The 21,282-nt window shown below is 44.7% G+C and overlaps 1 protein-coding gene across 1 annotated transcript in view; it reads right to left on the reverse strand.

The window, feature by feature from the left end:
• rhag (Rh associated glycoprotein) overlaps positions 1-621 on the reverse strand; it is a 28,458-nt gene extending 27,837 nt beyond the window's left edge. Inside the window, exon 1 of the mRNA XM_042094291.1 lies at positions 390-621. Within this exon, the coding sequence (XP_041950225.1) occupies positions 390-606 (217 nt within the window). The 5' untranslated portion in view covers positions 607-621. The remainder of the gene's footprint in view (positions 1-389) is intronic.
• Between the last annotated feature and the right edge of the window lie 20,661 nt (positions 622-21,282).

Consider the following 21,282-nt stretch of genomic DNA (forward strand, 5'->3'; position numbering starts at 1 on the left):
ACATTCCATGTCTTGTGATAGAATAGTGAATGCAATCAGCATAAAAAAAACAAAAAAAAAACAGGCTAATTACATCACCTAACTAACAGGCTAATTACATCACCTAATTAAATCTCTGTTGCAAGTCAATTGATTCTGAATCAATCAATCAATGGCTGTTTTCTGTAAATCTCAGCAAAAAAAGTATCGATCTATGCACAAGACATCACACTGCTTGGACAACACCACCAGCAACTCCTTACTACACCTCTTCTCCTGGTCTTTCTGACAGAGTGGAGATGCTCCAAACTCCAAACTTTACACGCTTTCCAAAAATCTCAAGAACAGGGCACACGCTGGGATGACCCTTCGTGACCTGACTGTGTGGAGATGAGCGTGTGGTTACTTACTGGGGTACAGACTCAGGGGGTTAAGGTCATGGGGTTCAGTCACGTTGCCATGGGGTTCAGTCACGTTGCCATGGGGTTCAGTCACATTGCCATCATGGTGCGAGGGCTTGCCGTCATCGTAAACCACAAACACGGCATAGAGACTGATGATGATAATCTCCAGGGTCAGTGCGAGTGTGGGGAACACGATCCTCATGTTGGTGACGTACCCTGGCATAGTCAGTCCTCTCTCTCATCTCTCTGGGTTATATTACATTCTCTACCTCTGCTCAGGTGCACTGCATGTGAGGACCTTGATTAGCAGCACCTGACCAGCTGATTGATTAGGGGTTAAAGGCTGGAGAATCCTGTTCCGGTAAGAGGCTTTTTGTGGGGGGACTGCTGGTTGTCTTGCATGCCTCTCAGCTTGGGATTTTGTCTCGTCATCTTGATTTGGACTCGTCATGTCTTTGTGTCTTGTAACTGTAGGTCTTAAAGGGAAATTCCAGTATTTAGCACTGAGTCCCTTTTCTGGTTTGTTTTGGATGAACTAGAGTGGTGGCAGAGTTTCCGCTAGAAAAAAATTAGGTTTTGTTTTCCGGACATTTTGATGAAATGCCGGTCAAATATCCTATTATCGCTTCTTAATTAGTCAAGTTGAGGAAAACGGGAGACAGGATATGTAGCTTAAAGAATGACATAATCAGGCTGAATAGAATGAAACATGTTCATTAGCCTAACTTACGCAAACATGCCTAACAAGATCTAGCCAGTATTTATGTTTTCATGGACCGCAAGAGTCCGCTTCGTTCGTTTTTTTAAAAAGGCTACGTTGTTTGTTGCTGCTACCCACGTTCTCCAGTGGTTACACTGTTTAACTTGCACAGATGCGCGCACACAAGAATGAGCGCTCACACAACTATCCCTAGGCTATGCCTCTTTATTTGATAACAATACATTAAAGAAATGTTTCCTATTCTGGGAAATGTTTAGTTTCTTTTTCATTCGGTCCGCGGTTTAATGATACCGTTTAATTGTGCCAGAAATTATCCAGACCAGCAATCTCCTCGTCGAGGAGGCCCTAACCCTGCAGATCATAGACAGAGAAAGCATAGGCCTACTGTATGCTTTGGGTAGGTTACAGAACACCGTTGCATGTCCAGTGTACACAGAGAATGACCGTGTCTTGGAGCGGCCGCAACAAGCTGCAACTCCACTTCCAACGAACGTCATGATTCCGACAGATACGCCCGTCACTTCTGCTTTTTATCTGGTGGTGGTGGAGTTGACCGGATATCTGAGGCTTCAGACGTTACCAATTTATCATCATCCATCGCGTCTGGCCTCTGAAAAAACTTTTAAGGCTAGTCTGCCTGGGCCTGGCCATGTTTGAACCGCCTCACTCATTTGTTCGTTGTTTAACATGCATGGACGTTTTAAGCGTGCGCTTCCTATTTGAAATGCAGCATAGGCTATGCGTGTTGTTTAATAGCTTTCAAACGGTAGAGCCTGTACATTTAAAAACATAGCCAGAGGACGTATTGATTTAAAGGAGAATTCCGGTGTGATATTGACCTAAAGTGTATCGAAACATGATACCGAGTGTGAACGTATGTCTCATAGCCCATCTCGGCTTGTCCCCTGCACTCCAAAATCTGGCGCTAGTTAGCCGATGCTACCAACATCTTTTTCAATAGTGGTGCTTCGGCATCGGGCTAGCCATGCAAATAAATCACTGTTTTACACCCATTTACGAGGCTCAATGTATCTCCACACTTCATTGGTAGACTTCCGAGGGCCCTGACATTTAAAACGAGACATTGAGAACTTTGAAAAAGCACTGGTAGTTTACTTACAAGACGATTTATACAGACAGTATCTTCACGAAGTTTAGCGTTTGCAGCCATCTTGAATTTAGTCACGATAAGTCGAGCAACGAGTAAGAATGAACAGCTATGATAAGGGATCAGATTCCAAAAATAATTCAGTGGAAATGCATGGATTCCAGTTGCTGCTACTGGAAGAAACTGGAATCCATGCATTTCCACTGAATTATTTTTGGAATCTGATCCCTTATCATACCTGTTCATTCTTACTCGTTGCTCGACTTATCGTGACTAAATTCAAGATGGCTGCAAACGTTAAACTTCATGAAGATACTGTCTGTATAAATCGTCTTGTAAGTAAACTACCAGTGCTTTTTCAAAGTTCTCAATGTCTCGTTTTAAATGTCAGGGCCCTAGGAAGTCTACCAATGAAGTGTGGAGATACATTGAGCCTCGTAAATGGGTGTAAAACAGTGATTTATTTGCATGGCTAGCCCGATGCCGAAGCACCACTACTGAAAAAGTTGTTGGTAGCATCGGCTAACTAGCGCCAGATTTTGGAGTGCAGGGGACAAGTCGAGATGGGCTATGAGACATACGTTCACACTCGGTATCATGTTTCAATACACTTTAGGTCAATATCACACCGGAATTCTCCTTTAATATAGGCTTACATTTTAAGGCTTATTCTCAAATTCAGATTGCGGACAATTTGACCGGAGAGATTTAATTTTGTCCGACATTTCATTTTTTCCCGGCCAATGTCCGGTAATTAGGCCTACCAGACAACGGAAACCCTGAATGGTGGACACTGACATTTTGACGATTGGTCCTGTCTCGCCTTTTCTGACTAGTTGGGGGCCAAGCAGAAAGCTGCGAGGCAATCATTGTGTTTCTCTTTGTTCTTATTATTATTATTCCGCGTAACTTTTCTACTTATTATTCCACGTAACTTTTGACCCGTATGCCCGATTGTCAAAAATGAGGTATTGTTGGAATGCTTGGACCAAGCCGAGTTCAACGCATCCTATGACGTCATTTTCCGCCATGATGGATTTTCCGCCATTTTGGATTTCATCAAAAACACTTAAAATGTATCAGGGGTCACATATATTCTCTCATTCCCACCAAATTTGACACACATCATCTTCGGACCATGCCTCATTCGGCTCGTACTTTTCGTCTTCAGAACTATTACCGTTCTTCCGTAACAGCCAATCGAAATTTGCGGCGAAGCCGCCAAACAGGAAGTGAGCTCATATCTCAGTAACCCTTGCAGTTTTCAAAACCAAACTTGGTAGGTGGACTTATGACCCCATCAGGAGGACACTCAAGAAAGTTGGTGACCTTTGACCTCTAGGGGGCGCTGTAATTAAGAAACATGCCTTTTGGCCTGTAGCTGCTCTTGTGCTTAGAATTAAAACAAACTAGTGGTATCTGGTAATACTGTTGAAGGTCCTTAGGCTGACCCAATCCATCTTGTGATGTCATCGTAATTGATTCGGCCACCATATTGGATTTAATCAAAAACACGTACAAGTTTTTGCAAGTCACAAATTTCAGCGGATCCTCACCAAAATTGTCAGACACCATCTTCAGACCATGCCTTATCAGTGCATTGCTTTCTGGAACAATTGACATAAGCATTCGCCCGTAACAGCCAATTGAAATTGGTGGCGAAGCCGCCAAACAGGAAATGAGCTCATATCTCAGCAACCCTGCCATGTATCATAACCAAACTTACTACATGGATTCATGACCCCATTAGGAGGACGCTCAAAAACTTTGGTGACCTTTGACCTGTAGGGGGTGCTGCAATTAGCAATATTGTATTTTGATCTGTAATTGCTGATGTGTTTTATCAATCTTTTATTTTTTGATGTGAAAATGATATGTTCCATCCAGTTCATTCTAATGCGTGCGTGCAAGGGCGGGGCGGGACGGGCAGGGGTGATTAGGTGGGGGGCTGGCTGGCGGAGGCAGTGACAATACTCAGCCCTGTTTCAGCCCTACAAAATCAATTATGTTTTGATGTGAAACTTGTTGAAAGTGTTGATGGCGGGTATCTGCTGAATTCAGTCTCGTCACCGTGGCTACTCCGGCCTATGCTGCTTGGCCCCCTCATTGCTGCTTGCAGCTATATTTTTGAATTGCCTTTACTGCTTCAGAGTGGCTGCCTACAGGAATGCACAAACATGTCCTTACAACAACCCTTAACGTTTGTTTTTCAAAACTGTGCAACTCACCTAGTGGTGCCAGTGAAACGCAAACAAACAATACTACACAGAATAACAGTTCAGAAAAATATTTCAATGAAGTAACAAATACAGGGACACTGGTTATCCACAGCCCTGAGCCTCCTGCCAGTGACAAATAAATTAGAAAGAAATAAACAAGACACAACACAATAATACAGAACATTGAGAAGGTGAGCTGGTTAACACCTTCACAGAAATACAACTATTAATTGAAATAACACATTCATTCATCCAACACATAATGCGCGCGCACACACACACACACACACGAGGCTAACCAGCTAGGTGCAAGTTACAACTGGTTAGCTCGTAGTCACTTTATATATAGCCAGAATAAAACCAGACAAACAAACAAGCAGGACAGGTGACGCAAAGCTGCAGGAATCCGTGTGGGCTCAATGCGGACAAACTTCATACAGGCAAAGCAGCAGTGGTCACACAGGATAGCTGTATGGTTCCCCGTCCAACTGTAGGCTACAAAACCCCAACTGTCTCTGCAATACAGATTAAAATGGAAAGTTAAGGCTAAAACTAATGCTGACCATGGAACATTTGAAACAGGGCCATACTCACCATAGACACAAGAGCCACATGGGAAGTAATTGGCTGGCCAATTACCTGCTAGCTTTGGTGTGGGCATTAGGCTACGTATAAGTGTAAGTATACTCTTTCAATCCCGTGAGGGAAATTTGGTCTCTGCATTTATCCCAATCCGTGAATTAGTGAAACACACTCAGCACACAGTGAACACACAGTGAGGTGAAGCACACACTAATCCCGGCGCAGTGAGCTGCCTGCAACAACAGCGGCGCTCGGGGAGCAGTGAGGGGTGAGGTGCCTTGCTCAAGGGCACTTCAGCCTAGCCTACTGGTCGGGGTTCGAACCGGAAACCCTCCGCTTACAAGTCCGAAGTGCTTGTATAATTTGTAGGAATGACGGACAACTCCTGTCGTTTTCTTGGTTTATTCTCAGAGATAACACTTAACACAACTGACTGACACTGTAACTGATTACCAACTGCCAAAACATCCTCTTGCATGCGCCTATGATTCAAAGCAACATTCTAACAATACATTTGGCGCATGCGCACAATCCCATTACATGACTGGATCATGACATCTTCCCCTTTTTGAGACGAAGGCTATGGCTGGGCTCAACACAGAAACAGAACAAAATAATTTAACTGTGGACTATTAATTACTATGCTCAGGCACGCTGACAGGTCACTTTCAAGCATTCATATTTCATACTTTAAACACACACATATATCTTCAACATTTTAAGTAATTCAACACTTTAACTACAAGCTAAGCATTTCATTGTTCTTTCGTAAGACAAACTGGACATACTATATGCTTAAGATTTTCATAACATTACTGTACTGTACTTTTTCTTGACATTACAACATACAATAAATATCAATCTCTCTCTTTTTATTTTTGAACAATGAACATCAATATCTTTCTTTTTTTTTTTTGATGTCATACAATCAACATGTGTGTTTGTGTGTGCATGTTTCGAGTGTGAGTTTTTTTTCTTCTTTTTTATTCTTCACATCACACAGGTAACCTAAGGTCATGGGGTGGACTACCCAGTAACCTGCATAGTTGCCGGAGGTTATTTTGCTCCATGTGGCGAACTATAGTCGATCTAATATAAAGTCTTTCAGCCTTGCAGGTGTCCGAATGACTGCCTCGGGAAGTCACTCGGGTTGGTGTTTGCTCTGCAAGAACAGGCTGTTCAGTGACAGTCTCTGTGTGGCACGCCTGTGTGGGCGAAGGTGGCGCCTGTTTCGACGCAGGACTCCTCTGTCAGTCTGCACCAGGTATGACCTAGGCGCAGGGTGGATGCTGTGGACCGTGCCGGATGTTGTCCAACCCGACTCGTTGTCCAGTTTCACCGCCACGCTCGCCCCTGGGGCGAGAGGTGGAAGTGCACAGGCGCCGGTAGCCCTCCTTGGCTCTGGCGTCCGCTTGCCTGACCGCTTCCAAGTCAGGCTACTTGGGGGAGAGGACTGTGTCAATAGTGGGCACAGTCATTTTGATCTGGCGGCCTAGCATCAGCTGTGTGGGGCTGGCACCAGTGGCTTGCAGGGGTGCTCAGGTCTGGCAGGTGGGCGATCTCCAGGTAATGAGAAAAATAGTCAATGACAACTAAATAATTCTGTTTGTCATACTCACATATGTCTGCAGCGATCTTCTGCCACGGCCTAGATGGCAGCTCGGTGGTGATCAGAGGCTCCTTCCTCTGTGTTGGTCTGGTCTGCTGGCATTCTGGGCATTTTGCTCTCCAGACCGGACCACCACACACTCATGCGTGCTCTCTCTTTGCACTTGGTGATGCCCTGGTGCCCATCGTGCAGACGGTTGAGGATGTCCTGTCTCATGCTGTGCGATATGACTATGCGGTCACCGTACAGCACCAGTCCTTTTGAGACAGACAGGCTGTTTCCCCACTGGTGGTAAGCTTTGGCTTGGACTGGAACACTACTCACGTGGGCTGGCCAGCCTTGTGCCACCAGGCTGCTGACCACCTGGAGTTCGTAGTTCGTGCTCGTCTCCTGCTTGATCCTCTCCAGCTTAGATGGGTATACTGGCCCGGCGTTGTGTGCTGCATTTTCAAAAACTGTCACATCCCAGATTAGCTCTGACACTTCACTTTGTACTGCTGGTAACGGTTGTCTGGAAAGTGTGTCTGCTACAGTCAGTGTTTTACCAGGTACGTATTCTGCTGTGGGGTTGTGTACTTCATCATATGCATAAGTAAGCGTTGGCATCGCAGAGGAACTGTGTCAAGATCTTTGTTGCTGATCAGTGGAACTAATGGCTTGTGGTCTGTGTGCACCGTGAAACTCTCTAAGCCATAGAGGTACTGTGAAAACCTCTCACATGCCCAAACGGCTGCCAGACACTCTTTCTCTATTTGCGCATAGCGCGTCTCAGAGTCAGTCAGTGTTCGAGAACAGAATGCTACTGGCTTTAGTCCATCATCATGTCTCTGTAGCAGTACGGCGCCTAGCCCATAGCTGCTGGCATCTGCGCTGACTATTGTTGGCTTGCTAATGTCGTAGAATGACAGTGTGGGTGCTGTGCAAACAAGTTGTTTTACCTTGCTGAAGGCCTCGGCTTGGGGTGTGTCCCAGGACCACGCAGCGTCGCTCTTCAGCAGGTCGTTGAGGGGTTTGACGGTCGCTGACAGGCTCGGAAGGTACCTCCCCAGGTACTGCACCATACCCAGGAACCTCCGCAGCTCGGGCACGTCGCTCGGCGCCGGCATCTCCATGATGGCACTGACCTTCGATAGATCAGGTCGGATGCCCTCCTGATCGATGCAGTGCCCCAAGTATGTCAGCCGTCTCTGGCGACCATGGGTGCACACCACTCCGTCGGGTCCTTGACCTCTGCGATGACGCCACACTGCACCATCCTCTCCAGCTCAGCCCTGACTTTGGGGAAAAGAGGAGCAGACAACCGCCTCGCAGTGCTCACACTGTAAGGAGTAGCATCCTCTCTTTCACCTTGAGTAAACCCAGCTCTGTGTCCTATGTGCTCTGCACCTCATTAAGCCTTTTCACCAACCCCATTGCCACTGCCACATTGCGCCCCAGCAAGTCACTGCCCTGACTTCTAATGACGTGGATGGTACAGCTGCCCGGAGTACTTAACGGTGGCGTCGAACATCCCCAGGCAATCCAGCCTGCCTCCCGGGCTCTGGAGGTTTGCGTTGTTGTTAGCTAACGCTGGTGGGTGTTTTAGTCGATGGTAAGTGTCCTCTGATATTACGGTAGTGTCGGCCCCTGTGTCGATTTTAAACACGACTTGTGTATGGTTAATTTTCAGCTTTACAGTCCATGGGGTGGTGGAGTCGGCAACGGTACATAAGGCTTTTATTTCCCCCAGAAAGTGCCCACTGCCCCCGCTTGCCCCGTACTCTGCCCAGATGTTAACCAGCTCGTTGACTTTGGCTGACCGGCACACTGCAGCGAAATGCCCCACTTTTTGACAATTACGGCACTTAGCGTTTACCGCTTTGCACTGGGCCAGTGAATGCTGTTCTTTCCCACATCTAAAACACTTTTTCGGCGGTTGGGAGCAGTTGGTCTGCTGCCTCCCTCTCGAGCCGGACTGAGAGTTCGGTGCTCGAGACTGCCTTCTGTTTCTAGCTATTTCGCTGATGTAGCTAGCCTCGGTGTAGCTAACTTTAGCCTGCTGGCTAACTTGTCCCTTAATTTGCTCTGATTGCCGCACCATCTCAATGGCCATATCAAGAGTTAGGTCCGCTGTTAGTTGTAATTTTTCGGATAGCTCTTTGTCTAGGATGCCGATGACTAGCTTGTCACGGATGTTTTCGGTTTTTACAGTCCCAAACTGACAAGTTTCCGCTAATTCGTACAAAGTCCTTATGTATTCTTCAGCCGATTCCCCTTGTTTCTGCCCCCTTAAGTAGAAACGGGCTCGCTCGTGAATTACATTAACTTTCGGCACGAAATATGAGTTTAGTTTTCCCAACACAGTCTCATAATCGTCCTCATCCTCATCTTCATCGAAAACAAAGGTGTTAAACACTTGTTCTGCCTAGACGTCGTCTGCCCATTGACGTCCTGCGCTCTCTCCATATTTTCTGAACATCCAGCAACAAAAGCAAAGTAAGTGATTCAATTTTGGGGAATAAATCAACCACTGTCGCTCAACCGTGCATGACTGGCCTATGCTGCGCTTATACCACTGGGGAGCGCCTCTTGTGCTCGTCGTACGGGAATGCGCTGTAGTTGTCTTTTAGCCCTGGCTGGCACGGACCATACTCTATCAACGCTCTGATCATCTCATTTGTGAGGGGTTTCTCTTTAAACAAGAAGGGATCTGTAGGGTACTGCTTTTGAGTGTCAAGCCTGAATAAACTAGCGGTTGGCTTTCCAGCTGTTGGCTCATCATAGACCGAGGGTTCCGGACATTAAGCAGATAGCGCTACGGGGAGTCGAAGGAGGGAGGGGGTGCCTGGATGATCAGTTCACAGTCTGGTATGCCATCATTATCGTCACCATCCTAAATGCCATCATTATCATCATCCTCAAGGTCATCATTACTTCCCTCCCTGTCTTCATTTATCTCACTGCTACCATCATCATCAGCAGCAACAGAAATTGCAGAAATGACAGAGGGCTGACTATTGAAAAAGTTTGCCAGCGGAACACATGAAGCCACCAAGTTCTTTCTCTTCTCTTGCTTTTTACGCTTAAGAGATCCCGACTTATGCTTTTTGAACATGGCAAAGTTGCTTAGACGCAAACACACTAACTTCTATTTTTTTTATTTTAAATTTCCCACTGCTAACCTGACGTACAGTACGTAGAGGTACAGTAGTGGGGGGAGGGGTGTGGGTGTGTAATGGACTGGGGGTCCCATGTTGAAATTAGTTGCCAAGTCCGCTTGAAGTTACGTTGGACTTTTTTGCAACGTGGATTCATTACATTACATTACATTTAGCAGACACTTCTTGACCTTCTAGCCCAGCTCCTTAACCACTACACTACCACCGCCCCAAAGGTGAGACAGTGCTGACACAAGCACATGATAATGACAAATAGATACACATTCACATAAATTCACATTTACATAAATCAACCATTAATCATACGTCAATACATGAATTGGGTTCACAGACTAAATGCTTAAGGGATATGCCTAAAACGATAGCTGGCTTGAAGGAATGCTAGACTTTCTTTTATTTATTTGTTACAAGATTTGGCAACACACTTGAGGAGGCAGTAGGCTAACTCTGCAGAAACTAACAGTGTTTGTGACAGAGGCAGGCTATGTCCTGTTGACCTAGCCCATCTTGTTTATTGACGTTATGTTTCGTGTGTTTACAACATTGACATGTCCCCGTGTGCCTTGGCTATGTCCTGTTGACCTAGCCCATCTTGTTTATTGACGTTATGTTTCGTGTGTTTACAACATTGACATGTCCCCGTGTGCCTTGGCTACAGGTGGTTGCAATATTACAGAAAATTAAGCGACCTACTTGCTGTGTCGCTTGATTTTCTGTAGGCTATTAAATGCAGCCTGTAGCCGAGGCTATTTCAGCAAACCCAGACCGGCAGTGACAGTAGCTTTTATAACGCAACAGAGTAGCAAGAGGGAGAGTGCCTGCGGGCCATTTAAATTTGCAACATATAGGGCATGACAGACGAGCTCCCATTGTGAGTGCACTCTACGGTCTTCATTTTTAAAAATATTTTCCACGGCAGTCAGTACAAATAGCCTAAGCATCATACAACAATTCAGCAAGACAGACTTGGCCAAAGGGTGGGCCCCCTTTGCGGTCGTGGGCCCGGAGCGACCGCCCCCACTGCCCCCCCCCCCCCCGCTCCCTCCGCTTATGCAGGAAAAGAAAAGGTGAACGTTATGTTGCTACGGACAGAGAAAGTTGTTAAAAACATGCTCCAATGCAGGTATAAAACAGTCAATGAAAATGTGCATATTAAGGCATTTACCAGTGCAGCCCAGCAGCTCAAGTCACAATGAGATGATCACATCAATGTTAAAACTCCATGCAGAAGCCTGTGTCCTCCGTGAAGAGTAGATGCACGCTTCTAGAAATTACACTGATAAAATGAAATAAATAATTATTAAAATTCAAATGGCAGTGATTAATCATGCTCTACCATGGCCAAGCGTACCTGCATTAAAAGGGAGCCCACCTCTAGCACCAACACAAAGAGAGTATGACTTGCAGCCAGCAAACACTTATCACTTCCTGATTAGTCATGTGACCTTTCGAGACATCATGTGATTCCGGGTGTTGTGTGAATGTGATGCAGCTATGTTGTGTCTAGGGTGACCAGACGTCCCGAAAAATTCGGGACAGTCCCGAAATCCAAGCAGTTGTCCCGAATCCCGAATCCTGCCCTAATTGTCCCGAAAATTATACTCAATCAGAATACTGAGTAGTTATTTTCTGATAAACATTAAAAACTGTCCGTAGAGAGGTTGAGTCGACTGCATGCAGCCCCCGACGGCAGCTAAGTGTCTGGATGCAGCCCGGCTACTTTGTTTCTTTTTGACGTTCTATAATTAGGTGCGAATATGCACTGATTTCGCGAAGCCGAGGACATTGAATGTGCAGGCAGCGCAGCAGGCAGAGCCAGCGTGTGTGCAAAAAGAAAAATACGTCGGAAGTTCGGCCTAATGTCCATGTCGTTTTAACATAATCTACTTAATCTAACAATTATTTTGTATTCTTACTTAATGACCCATAATTTTGGCCAGGCTTGTTATTAGCGTTAGGCTATTATCCTTATTCTGAAAGGTCTGATTTGCACTGTTACGCAGTCATTGCGTTTTTTTCCCACAATGACATTTTGAGTTCATGATTTCTCTGTTGTATTTTGAGGCAGACTTGATGTTTGAATAAAAATGTGTTTTGGTACAGTTTTGAAAATTAGCTGTAGGCCTACCATCCACAAACCCCCCCCCGCAAAAAAAAAGTGTCCCGAATTTCAGCCAATCTCATCTGGTCACCCTAGTTGTGTCAGAGACATTCTAATGAGGAGACACAGCACTCAAAAAATCCTCCATAGAAATGCATGGGGTTAGTTTGTAACGCCGTTGTCTACACATATCCCACCATTTCCTCGGCAAAACGTCGACATGTGAATACATTGAGCCAATCATGTGGTGTGATGTGAATACATTGAGCCAATCATATGGTGTGTTGTGAAGACATCGTGCCAATCATGTGTTGTGAACTCGCTGCTGGAGCAAGGTTGGTGTCGTGAAGCCTTGCGCACGCGCATTTCTGCCGAATAGGATGCCCGATGAGTGCCCAAAAAGCGTTGCAATATGGCCGCCAAGTGGAGGGACTTGCCCAAAAGGACTTTGGTTGTGTGCCTGCCTGTGAAGATTCTCACAATCCAAACAAGGAAAAATTAGTCTATGTGCTACTTGACACTCAAAGTGACACATTGATCAAGCAGTGAGTGATGCTCAACAAGCTGACTCCTATCCTATTAATTAAAGCTGACCATCATATTAGACAAAGGCACAGTTTTGCAGAGTAGTACAGTACCAGGCCTTTAAGTGAGAAGGTACAGTTCAGCTAATCACATTGACTTCCCACCTGCATACCAGTAAATCGCACCCATATCCCTACAAGTGTTGGAGCCACTTTTAGGCCGTCGAAGGAAATTCCACCCCTTCAAGACTGTGAGATTGGTCTGTTGATAGGCTACAACTGTTCAAGGCCAATGGCTCCAAGAAATATAATTGTGGGTGGTGATGAGGAACCTTACAGCATACCTTACGCCTTGATATACCACCCCCCCCAGTAAAAAAGTGTCACAAGATGACATCCTGTTCCTACAGTACCTCCTACCCGACAATACACAGCTTGTCAGGATCAGACTCAACCACCTGAAACGAAGGCTATCCAGAGATAAGACATTCTGCTAAAATTATACTGACTTCATGAAGGAAATCATTTTTAAGTGTCCAAAATATATTTTTGGGCCGATTTGGAATATTTACATATATTTAAAAAATATATTGTGAAAAAAGGAAGGGAGTAGAAAAAATGTTGCTCCTTTACTGGAGTGTTGACAAGCTCTTACAGTGCTTGCAGGTGTTCATAGAGTTTATGGTTAAAAGCCTACTGTATGTTTTTGACTGCTCTTACTCAAGTTCTGTGTAATAAACATAAAGTGAACTTCGTGCAACATCAGTCTTTGAGCCATCTTTTAGTAGAGGTACTGTAGCTACAAGTGGATCCAATTGAAGTGCTGAAGATGGAGACTTAATTCATTATTTTGATTTGAGACCTTTAAGATGGCTGACTACCACCTGAAATTGAGTGTTGAAAGACTTGCTTTATCCTCCAACTGAAATGACTGTGCATTGAAGTAGGAACACATGTTTTTTGCATTTTTTGAATAACGCTAGATGTGAATTTCTGATTCAGATCTCACACAAACCCAGGCCAGCCTTTGGTTACTGGCTCCTTACACACCCACACACACAGTTGTCCCCTCTGTGGGTTGGGTTGAGGGCTGCATGGCAGTTGTCTGCTGTTCCCAAACACTCTGCCTGCTTTCCCACCATATAGTCTCCACACTAGAGTCTCCTGAGCCTCATGTTTCATGTTTCGCAGTATGTCCCAAGAGACTGGTTCTCATACTGAAACACTGATGGCCTCTCCTGAAGGTAATGGCCACAGACAACACGTCTGGGCCAGAGGGTAACAGCTCTATTCAAGGGCATCAGTACAGAATGCTGTATGCGTCTACACACATATGGAATCAGCTGGAATGTAAACCTCTGTCTGGAGTTCCAGAGTTGGTGGAAATCGCAACCACATGTTAAGTGAATTAGGCTGCTAATCTCATGTAATTTGCATGTCAACTATTTTCAGCGATGCGTTTCTAGAAGTACGGTAATAATGTATGTCAGAGCCTATAACACATACAAACCTTGGAAACAAAGCAAGCTAAGTCAGTGGGAAGGTCAGACAGTAACTAACAATGGAAAACTAACAAGCCTATGAAAAGTAATTAAGGGTTTTCTTAAGAATGATTGCTCTGTACACATTAAACTAGGCTGAGAAAACACTTCTCATGTTTTCAGAGTGTGCAGTATGTGTGTGTGTGTGGCTGGGGGCATGTTTAGTTTTCCTACGCTGCCATCTCTTTTTGTGTTTCTTTTTCAAATACACTGTTTTTGTCTGCCTTTGTCCTCCAGGGAAAGTGATCCAATTGTATGTGCGTGTGTGCAGGGGCGCCGTTTTGGGAGGGGAGGGGGGGTCGAATCTAAGGTCCCAGCACTCACAGGGGCCCCCAGAGAGCCCCCCCCCCCCCGAAAATACTATATATTATGGGGGGTGGGGGCAGAATTATTGTCTGTCATTCTGTCATAGGGCCCAGATTTTCAAGCAGCGCCCCTGAGTGTGTGTGTGTGTGTGTGTGCATGTGTAAAATAGACCAGACACTGAAGGTAACCCTTGTTACTCTGGGCTGTTTGGGAGTTCAATTCGCAGGCTGCAGCTGACAGAACCTGCCCCCTTTTAAGCATCCAGCTACCATTGTCGTTTCACAAGATTCATTATGTCGATAAAAAGTTGTGAAAGGACAAATAATCCCCATTCCTAGTCTTTCTTCTTCACTCTTCTCTCTCTCTCTTCTTATCAAAGCATCTATCTGAATCTAGCCTCTCTCTGAACTATGCATTCCAGGAAAGCCATTAAAACAAATGATGTCCTCTCGCTTGAGAGCCTCCTGTACAGCGGAGTGCTTATCAGAAGCAAACAAAACAAATAAAAATCCACACAGAATTTGTCCAGAAATGTCCCTGTCTGCTAGTCCCGCTGATACTACTTATGTAACCAATAGTAATAAACACAGTCATGGGCATGTTCTTTACTGCAACACTGTAATCGCTTATGAAATAGCTTTCATGTTGTTTCACTTCCAGTGAAGAAACTGGCGCCTTAGTAAATGGCAACCGGCAGCTAGCAGCTAGGTAACAATCATGTGTGTGGACACACCAGAGGCGAGAGAGCAGACAGACATAGATCGCGGAAAGGGCCCCCCTGTTTTTCCTTTAAAAAAAAAAAGGCCTCATAAAGTAGCTTTTTAACGATAGCGATTTCTGGCAGAGGTAGCCTATCTATTCCATGACCAGGGTCACACAGGTGTCTGGCAACAGTCAACCAGTCCATACATAAGCATGCACTTACAAATGCCGGGGATGTTTGTCTAAGTCTGATCTCAACAGTTGTGCTTCGAATCCACATTTGGTCATTGCTATATGCATCAAGCTACACATTCTTCGAGTGGAAATATCTGTGAACAAGTGATATGACAAACAGATTGTGTCTTTGAGTTTTCGAACAATCAAAATGTGTAGTCGGGGGTGGGGGGTGAGTATGTTTGAGACACTGTTTTGTATAGCATTGTTATCATTGCTCTGGAATGTTTCAGTTTACTGTTCAGCGCTAAAAGATTCTCTCCTTTAACAAGCTGTCCAATTAAACTTTTGCATGTTTCTTTCTCACGGCAGGGCTATCATTTGCCAGAGGGGACCCACATGTTATGATTTAACACCTCTGTCATAACTCCTGTATCGCGCCTGTTTGTCTTCAGGACCCGAGACATCTCACGATACCTCTGGTCTTTAACCTCAAAGCATTATGCGGTGAGGCTAGCCTGTGCAACGTCTTCCTGGATCAGTATGGAATTCCATCCATCCGCTATATTCTAATTCTATGGTCTCCCCCCCATGATTGCTTTTAAAATCTGACTACCCTCATGTTGTTGACAGTTGAAGATTCTGAGCAGTTTGATTTCTTGACTTCCAGTATCTTGGTGTGACACATACTGATAGGGGTTGCGGTAGGCTTTGTGGTGTATCAGACAGACTATGTTTGTGTGTGTGTGCGTGTGTGTGTGTGTGTGTGTGTGTGTGTGTGTGTGTATGAACTACGTTACCTCATAGTGTGAGATACACCAAGGTTATGAATGTGAATAATGATAAACATATGTCCTTAAGACAACACAGGTTCAGACAGAGGAGATACTCAGATTGAACAACTTACACTGTCAGAAACATGCACGCAACACACACTAAATTGGCGCTGCGTTCCAACAGTAATCCCAGTGTGACATTGCTTTCCCTTCTTCCTTTAAAGACTAATTCCCACCGCACCCCCCCCCCCCCACACACACACACACACACACACACACACACACCACCAACACCCCCACACACAGATACACCATGAGTGGACAGTGGAGTTATTCACGAGCCTTGGGGACCCCATCCAGCACTGTAGTGGTATGAGTCTGATAAATCACCACAGAGCTGTGTCCTGAACAATGGATCCGTTTCCACCCCTCACACTGGGGCAGGAGCCAGAGGAGGGGTTGTCTAATAGTAGGTAACTTATCCATGCCAATACATATTTTATATTATAAAGGCATTTATTATGTTTATGTGAATACAATTAGGGGTATAATGTTACATAATACTTTTAGCTGTGAATATGTCTGTAATGATAGGGGATTCTTTCATGATATAGGGAACTATGACTGGCAAAGGCAGGAAATTCAATGAAGTTGGTAAAAAATTACAACTAATAGGATTTGTACCACATTTTAAATGTGATTACTGCAGCTAACATACAAGAATGTGGCTTTAATTATCTAGTGAAGAGTAGCCTGTAATGTAATAGAGAGCCATGAGATACTATTGGCGTGATCAAACGCTCCTTTAGTAGACAGCTCTTGACCCCATGGCCTGTGCTACTCTGTGGGTCGCAGGGCAGGGGGATTCTTTGAAATGCAGTGTGCTCTCCATGGTTAATGCTCCTGAGCACTTGCCCAGCTCTATGGGGTAAATGGGGCCTGTTTTCCCATGCTCTGCCAGGGGCTGAGGCAGACATAGGGAACAGTGCAGGAAACTGGTGGTCAGTAATATATCACAGGCGGAGCAGATGCTATGAAGCATGAGAAAAGAAAGATTAGGGTGTGTGTGTGTTTGGGGGTGGGGCTGTGGTAGGGGTCAGTGGGTGGGTAGCTGAAGTTTGTCTGTGGAAAACCAGTTTCCCAGTTTGCTAGTTTTGACTTGGACATCTATCTAACATTAATGTTTAAAAAAGGAGACCGTGTTCAAGTGACCTAAAGAAAAAGCAAGATTTAACATGCAAAGTAAATGTGCCCACCTATTCCTATGCCCACCTTGTGCTACATAAAAGTCATGGTATACCTTGACTCAGTAGTGGTAGTAATTTCCTCCACCCAAGACAGTATTTGACACTCTCCATTGGTCACTAAAGTCTGCTAGCTCAGCAGTGGTAGTTCTGGAACTCCCTATGTGATTCTTGCTGGGAATGCTCATCACTCAAATGCCATTCCCTCTGTCCAGTGCAGTCAGGGTGAGCAGCAACCTCCGTGTCCACTTGAAATGTCTCTGAAATGGGATCCCCACCGACTTGGTGCGGTCCAGCAGCCACCGGACACGTTGCCCACCCCTCAGTGACCTGTCATACACCATCCCGACAACAGCTGCTCCTGCAGTTACAGTACTGTAGCAACAGCAGGATCAGAGAGAGAGATGAGCGCATGCTGCATCCAAATACAGAGTGAACATCAGTCATTTCTCCTTTCTCTCCCACCCTCTCTACTCTTTCACTCACTCACTCTCTATCCCACCCTCTCTACTCTTTCACTCACTCTCTCCCACCCTCTCTACTCTTTCACTCACTCACTCTCTATCCCACCCTCTCTACTCTTTCACTCACTCTCTCCCACCCTCTCTACTCTTTCACTCACTCACTCACTCCCACCCTCTCTACTCTTTCACTCACTCTCTCCCACCCTCTCTACTCTTTCACTCACTCTCTCTCTCCCACCCTCTCTACTCTTTCACTCACTCTCTCCCACCCTTTCTACTCTTTCACTCACTCACTCTCTCCCACCCTCTCTACTCTTTCACTCACTCACTCTCTCCCACCCTCTCTACTATTTCTCTCACTCTCTATCCCACCATCTCTACTCTTTCACTCACTGTCTTTCTCTCACCCTCTACTCTTTCACTCACTCTTTCTCTCCTCCCCCTCCCTCTCTTTACTGATTTCTTTTTGCCTGTCAGAACTGATTTATTGAGGTGTGTTCTTAGGAATTTGCCTGTTGTCCTGAGCCTAAATCGGGAGCTTTTTGGGAATGTTGATCTTACGCAGGAATTGTTTTAGTTTAAATCTAAACCATTCCTTTATCATGGTCTCAGAATACATCAGAGTAGGTGTTTCTTTAGTTGGTTTAAATGCATTCTGATAAAAAAATAAATATTTTTAAATATAAATATAAATAAATAAAAAACTCTGCACTTGCAGGCTTTTGTGAGGGTCACTGAAGCTGTGGTGCTTGAAGTTTGGGAAATGGACATGGCCTGGGCGAACTGCTGTTTCCAAACCTGACTCCAGCTGGTCTAAAGAAAGGAGATGGCTGACTTCCCTCTGCTCATTGCGTGCATGGAGGTATATAGTGGACCCCTGCTACAATCCATACATAACTCCTGTCAGGGAACATCTGCGCATATTCATCCACCAAGGCCAACGTGGAGTTTGTTTCTAGAATGGGTCGTTGGCTAATGTCTGTGACAACCTTGGTCAGCAAAACAGTGTTTCTATATAATCGCAAACATGGAAACTTTGGTGGTTGGAACGACAGCTTGAGAGCATTAGTTAGAAGGGTAATTTATGGATATTTGCTGTTATTAACATTTTCCTTGCATTAGTTGGATAAGTTTGACCCATATACCTACCTGAACATTCTGCAACTGAGTATTTCTCTTTTTTTAATTAGTCTTAAATTTGCATTCATTATTATCCACTGCAGCATAACAAAGAATGCAACTGTGGTTAGACAAAATTGCATTCAAAGCATCCACTCTATAACTACACTGTGCTCTACAAAATGCACTACATAGTGAAGAGCAAATATACTGTAGTTAGCACTCTCACTCACTGACCTGAGGATACTGAGGGTATGGGTTTTCAAAGTCAAAGTCTGCTTTATTGTCAATTTCTTCACATGTCAAGACATACAAAGAGATCGAAATTATGTTTCCCACTATCCCACGGTGGAGACAAGACATATTTTACCAATTAGGTCCACAGACAAACATAACATTCAAGTAAACAATATAAAAAGTAAAATTAAGAAGGCACACACAATGAAGAAAATAAGAGCAGCAGAAATTGAGTTGAAAATGTGCAATTGTGCATACAGTAGACAGTCAATATAATAGTTTTCACCTTCAACATGCTGAATAACGTCATTAACAACGTGGTTTGAACGTCTCTTTGAACGTCATTTTTGACTAAACTGCGACTTTCTGGACACAGTTGGAAGTAGGTTATTGTGACAAACTACAGCAAAGACTTGGTCAGGGAGAGTGTAAACACCTGCTCAACAGTTCATGAGGCGCAGGGTCAAACTACTCAAAACCATTACTGTAAATCCTGTATACAGTTCATACCCACCTCAACACTCATATCCAGGACCCTCACCAACCCCTGCCCCACACTCAAAAAAGCTTACCCCCAAGCTTCCTGAGGCCCTATAGTGGAGGGCAACAGTTGGGCCCCCTGATAAGGAACGGGGAGGAAAGCCTACCCACGCCACTAATCAGTCCCTCTGATGTTTGGCAATCAAGAACAATCGGCAGCTATCACTTTGTTTATTTTTGCTTGTGACCACCCATATACAGTACATGTCGTCAAAAATGTGACCAGGCACAGACAAACACATGTACACACATGTGAGCATACATGTGCATACACACATGTACATGGACACACATGGACACATGCACTCACACACACACACACACAAACCATACTGCATGTACTAATATCTCTGAACAAGGAACACTAACTTCAAAGTAGTCAAGGTGACTTCCATCACTGTCAACAAGACCCCGATCAATTTAAACCAGATCAATACCGGCTTACTCAACTATGTTGCGTTTGTCTACAGTGGATTACTGTAACTGACCTCTCTTGACTTTTATAACATCATGTTGCACATCATGTTGCATTTTTTCTCCTTCTCTACTCTACTCCTTCTCTAACACTAGATCTTTTAAGCTTCAGACCCTTGATGATCGTGATCGTATGTAGGTGGAACACACAGAGTTTGCCTAACAGATCGGTCTCGTTTGCAAACGCACCTGGACGGACTCACACGCATCTGTTTGACAGGAGAGTGGGGAGAATTTAGTGCCGAGTTTACTATTGGGAGCAGTGAGCGAGTCTGTGGAGCACAGGCTCAACTGTTGTTTATGGCCCACATTACACACAAACACACACGTCTGTGCCGTACTTAATATATCAGAGATGTGTGCATACACAGAGAAACGTATAACTGGGTGTTCCTCATTTGAGGACTGCTGTCGTACCAGTTAGTTTGGATCTCACACGATTTATTTCACTCTGGCTGTTCGACTGAGTGAAAATAAAACATCCTGGGTGTTTTTTTTACGCAACCTAATTTCTTCAAGAATGGTGGATGAAACGACAGATGACTGATTAAGATTTGACAGCAAACTGTATTAGCAACCATACCATTCTAATTAGTCTGAATTCCCTATACACAATGACTCCCTTTTCACCTCTTGAACCGCTCACAAGACTTCCAGCGCCACTGTTTATATGTGTTAATGTTGCTATGGCTAGCACAGGAGGTCAGACATTTCCATTTGGGAAGGGAGTGGCAGGTAAAGAAGGCACCGCAGGACTTGAGGAAAAGCTCATTTGGTAATTAGCCCTGTAGCTTTCTTCCTGTTTAGCTCTCACGCCCCTGTCAGGCCATGCTGGTGTAGTAACAGCAACACAGTCCAGCTCTAAGCGGCCTATGCTGGGGCCCTCAGGAGTCTGGAGCTGAGGTCAGGGCTCTAAGATGCAGCCCATGAGGGCTCTGGGAGGGTTTTTTTTAGCTAGGGGAAAGCAAAGATAAAAAAAAAATTCTTACAGGCTTCCTTAATTATACAGATAACGTAAACAAAATTGCATCACAGTCCAGTGCAAATATGGAATGTGTGATAAGCTCCCTGACACACACACACACACAAGGTTTTGCTAAATCTCTTTCTCACTGTAACAATATCTTCTTTTTTTAATCCAACTGGACTTTGTACCATGAATTGTAGTCAACAGAAAACACATAGACATTCTCACACTTGCCACTATGTTTACTTGCACTTTTGTGCAGACCCGCCCACAGTGCAGAAGAATTCCACTATAATTTTCCTCATCTCTATATTTTTGTGTATTTTGATTCGG

Source organism: Alosa sapidissima, chromosome 6 (assembly GCF_018492685.1).
Source record: "Alosa sapidissima isolate fAloSap1 chromosome 6, fAloSap1.pri, whole genome shotgun sequence".
Taxonomy (NCBI): Eukaryota; Metazoa; Chordata; class Actinopteri; order Clupeiformes; family Clupeidae; genus Alosa; species Alosa sapidissima.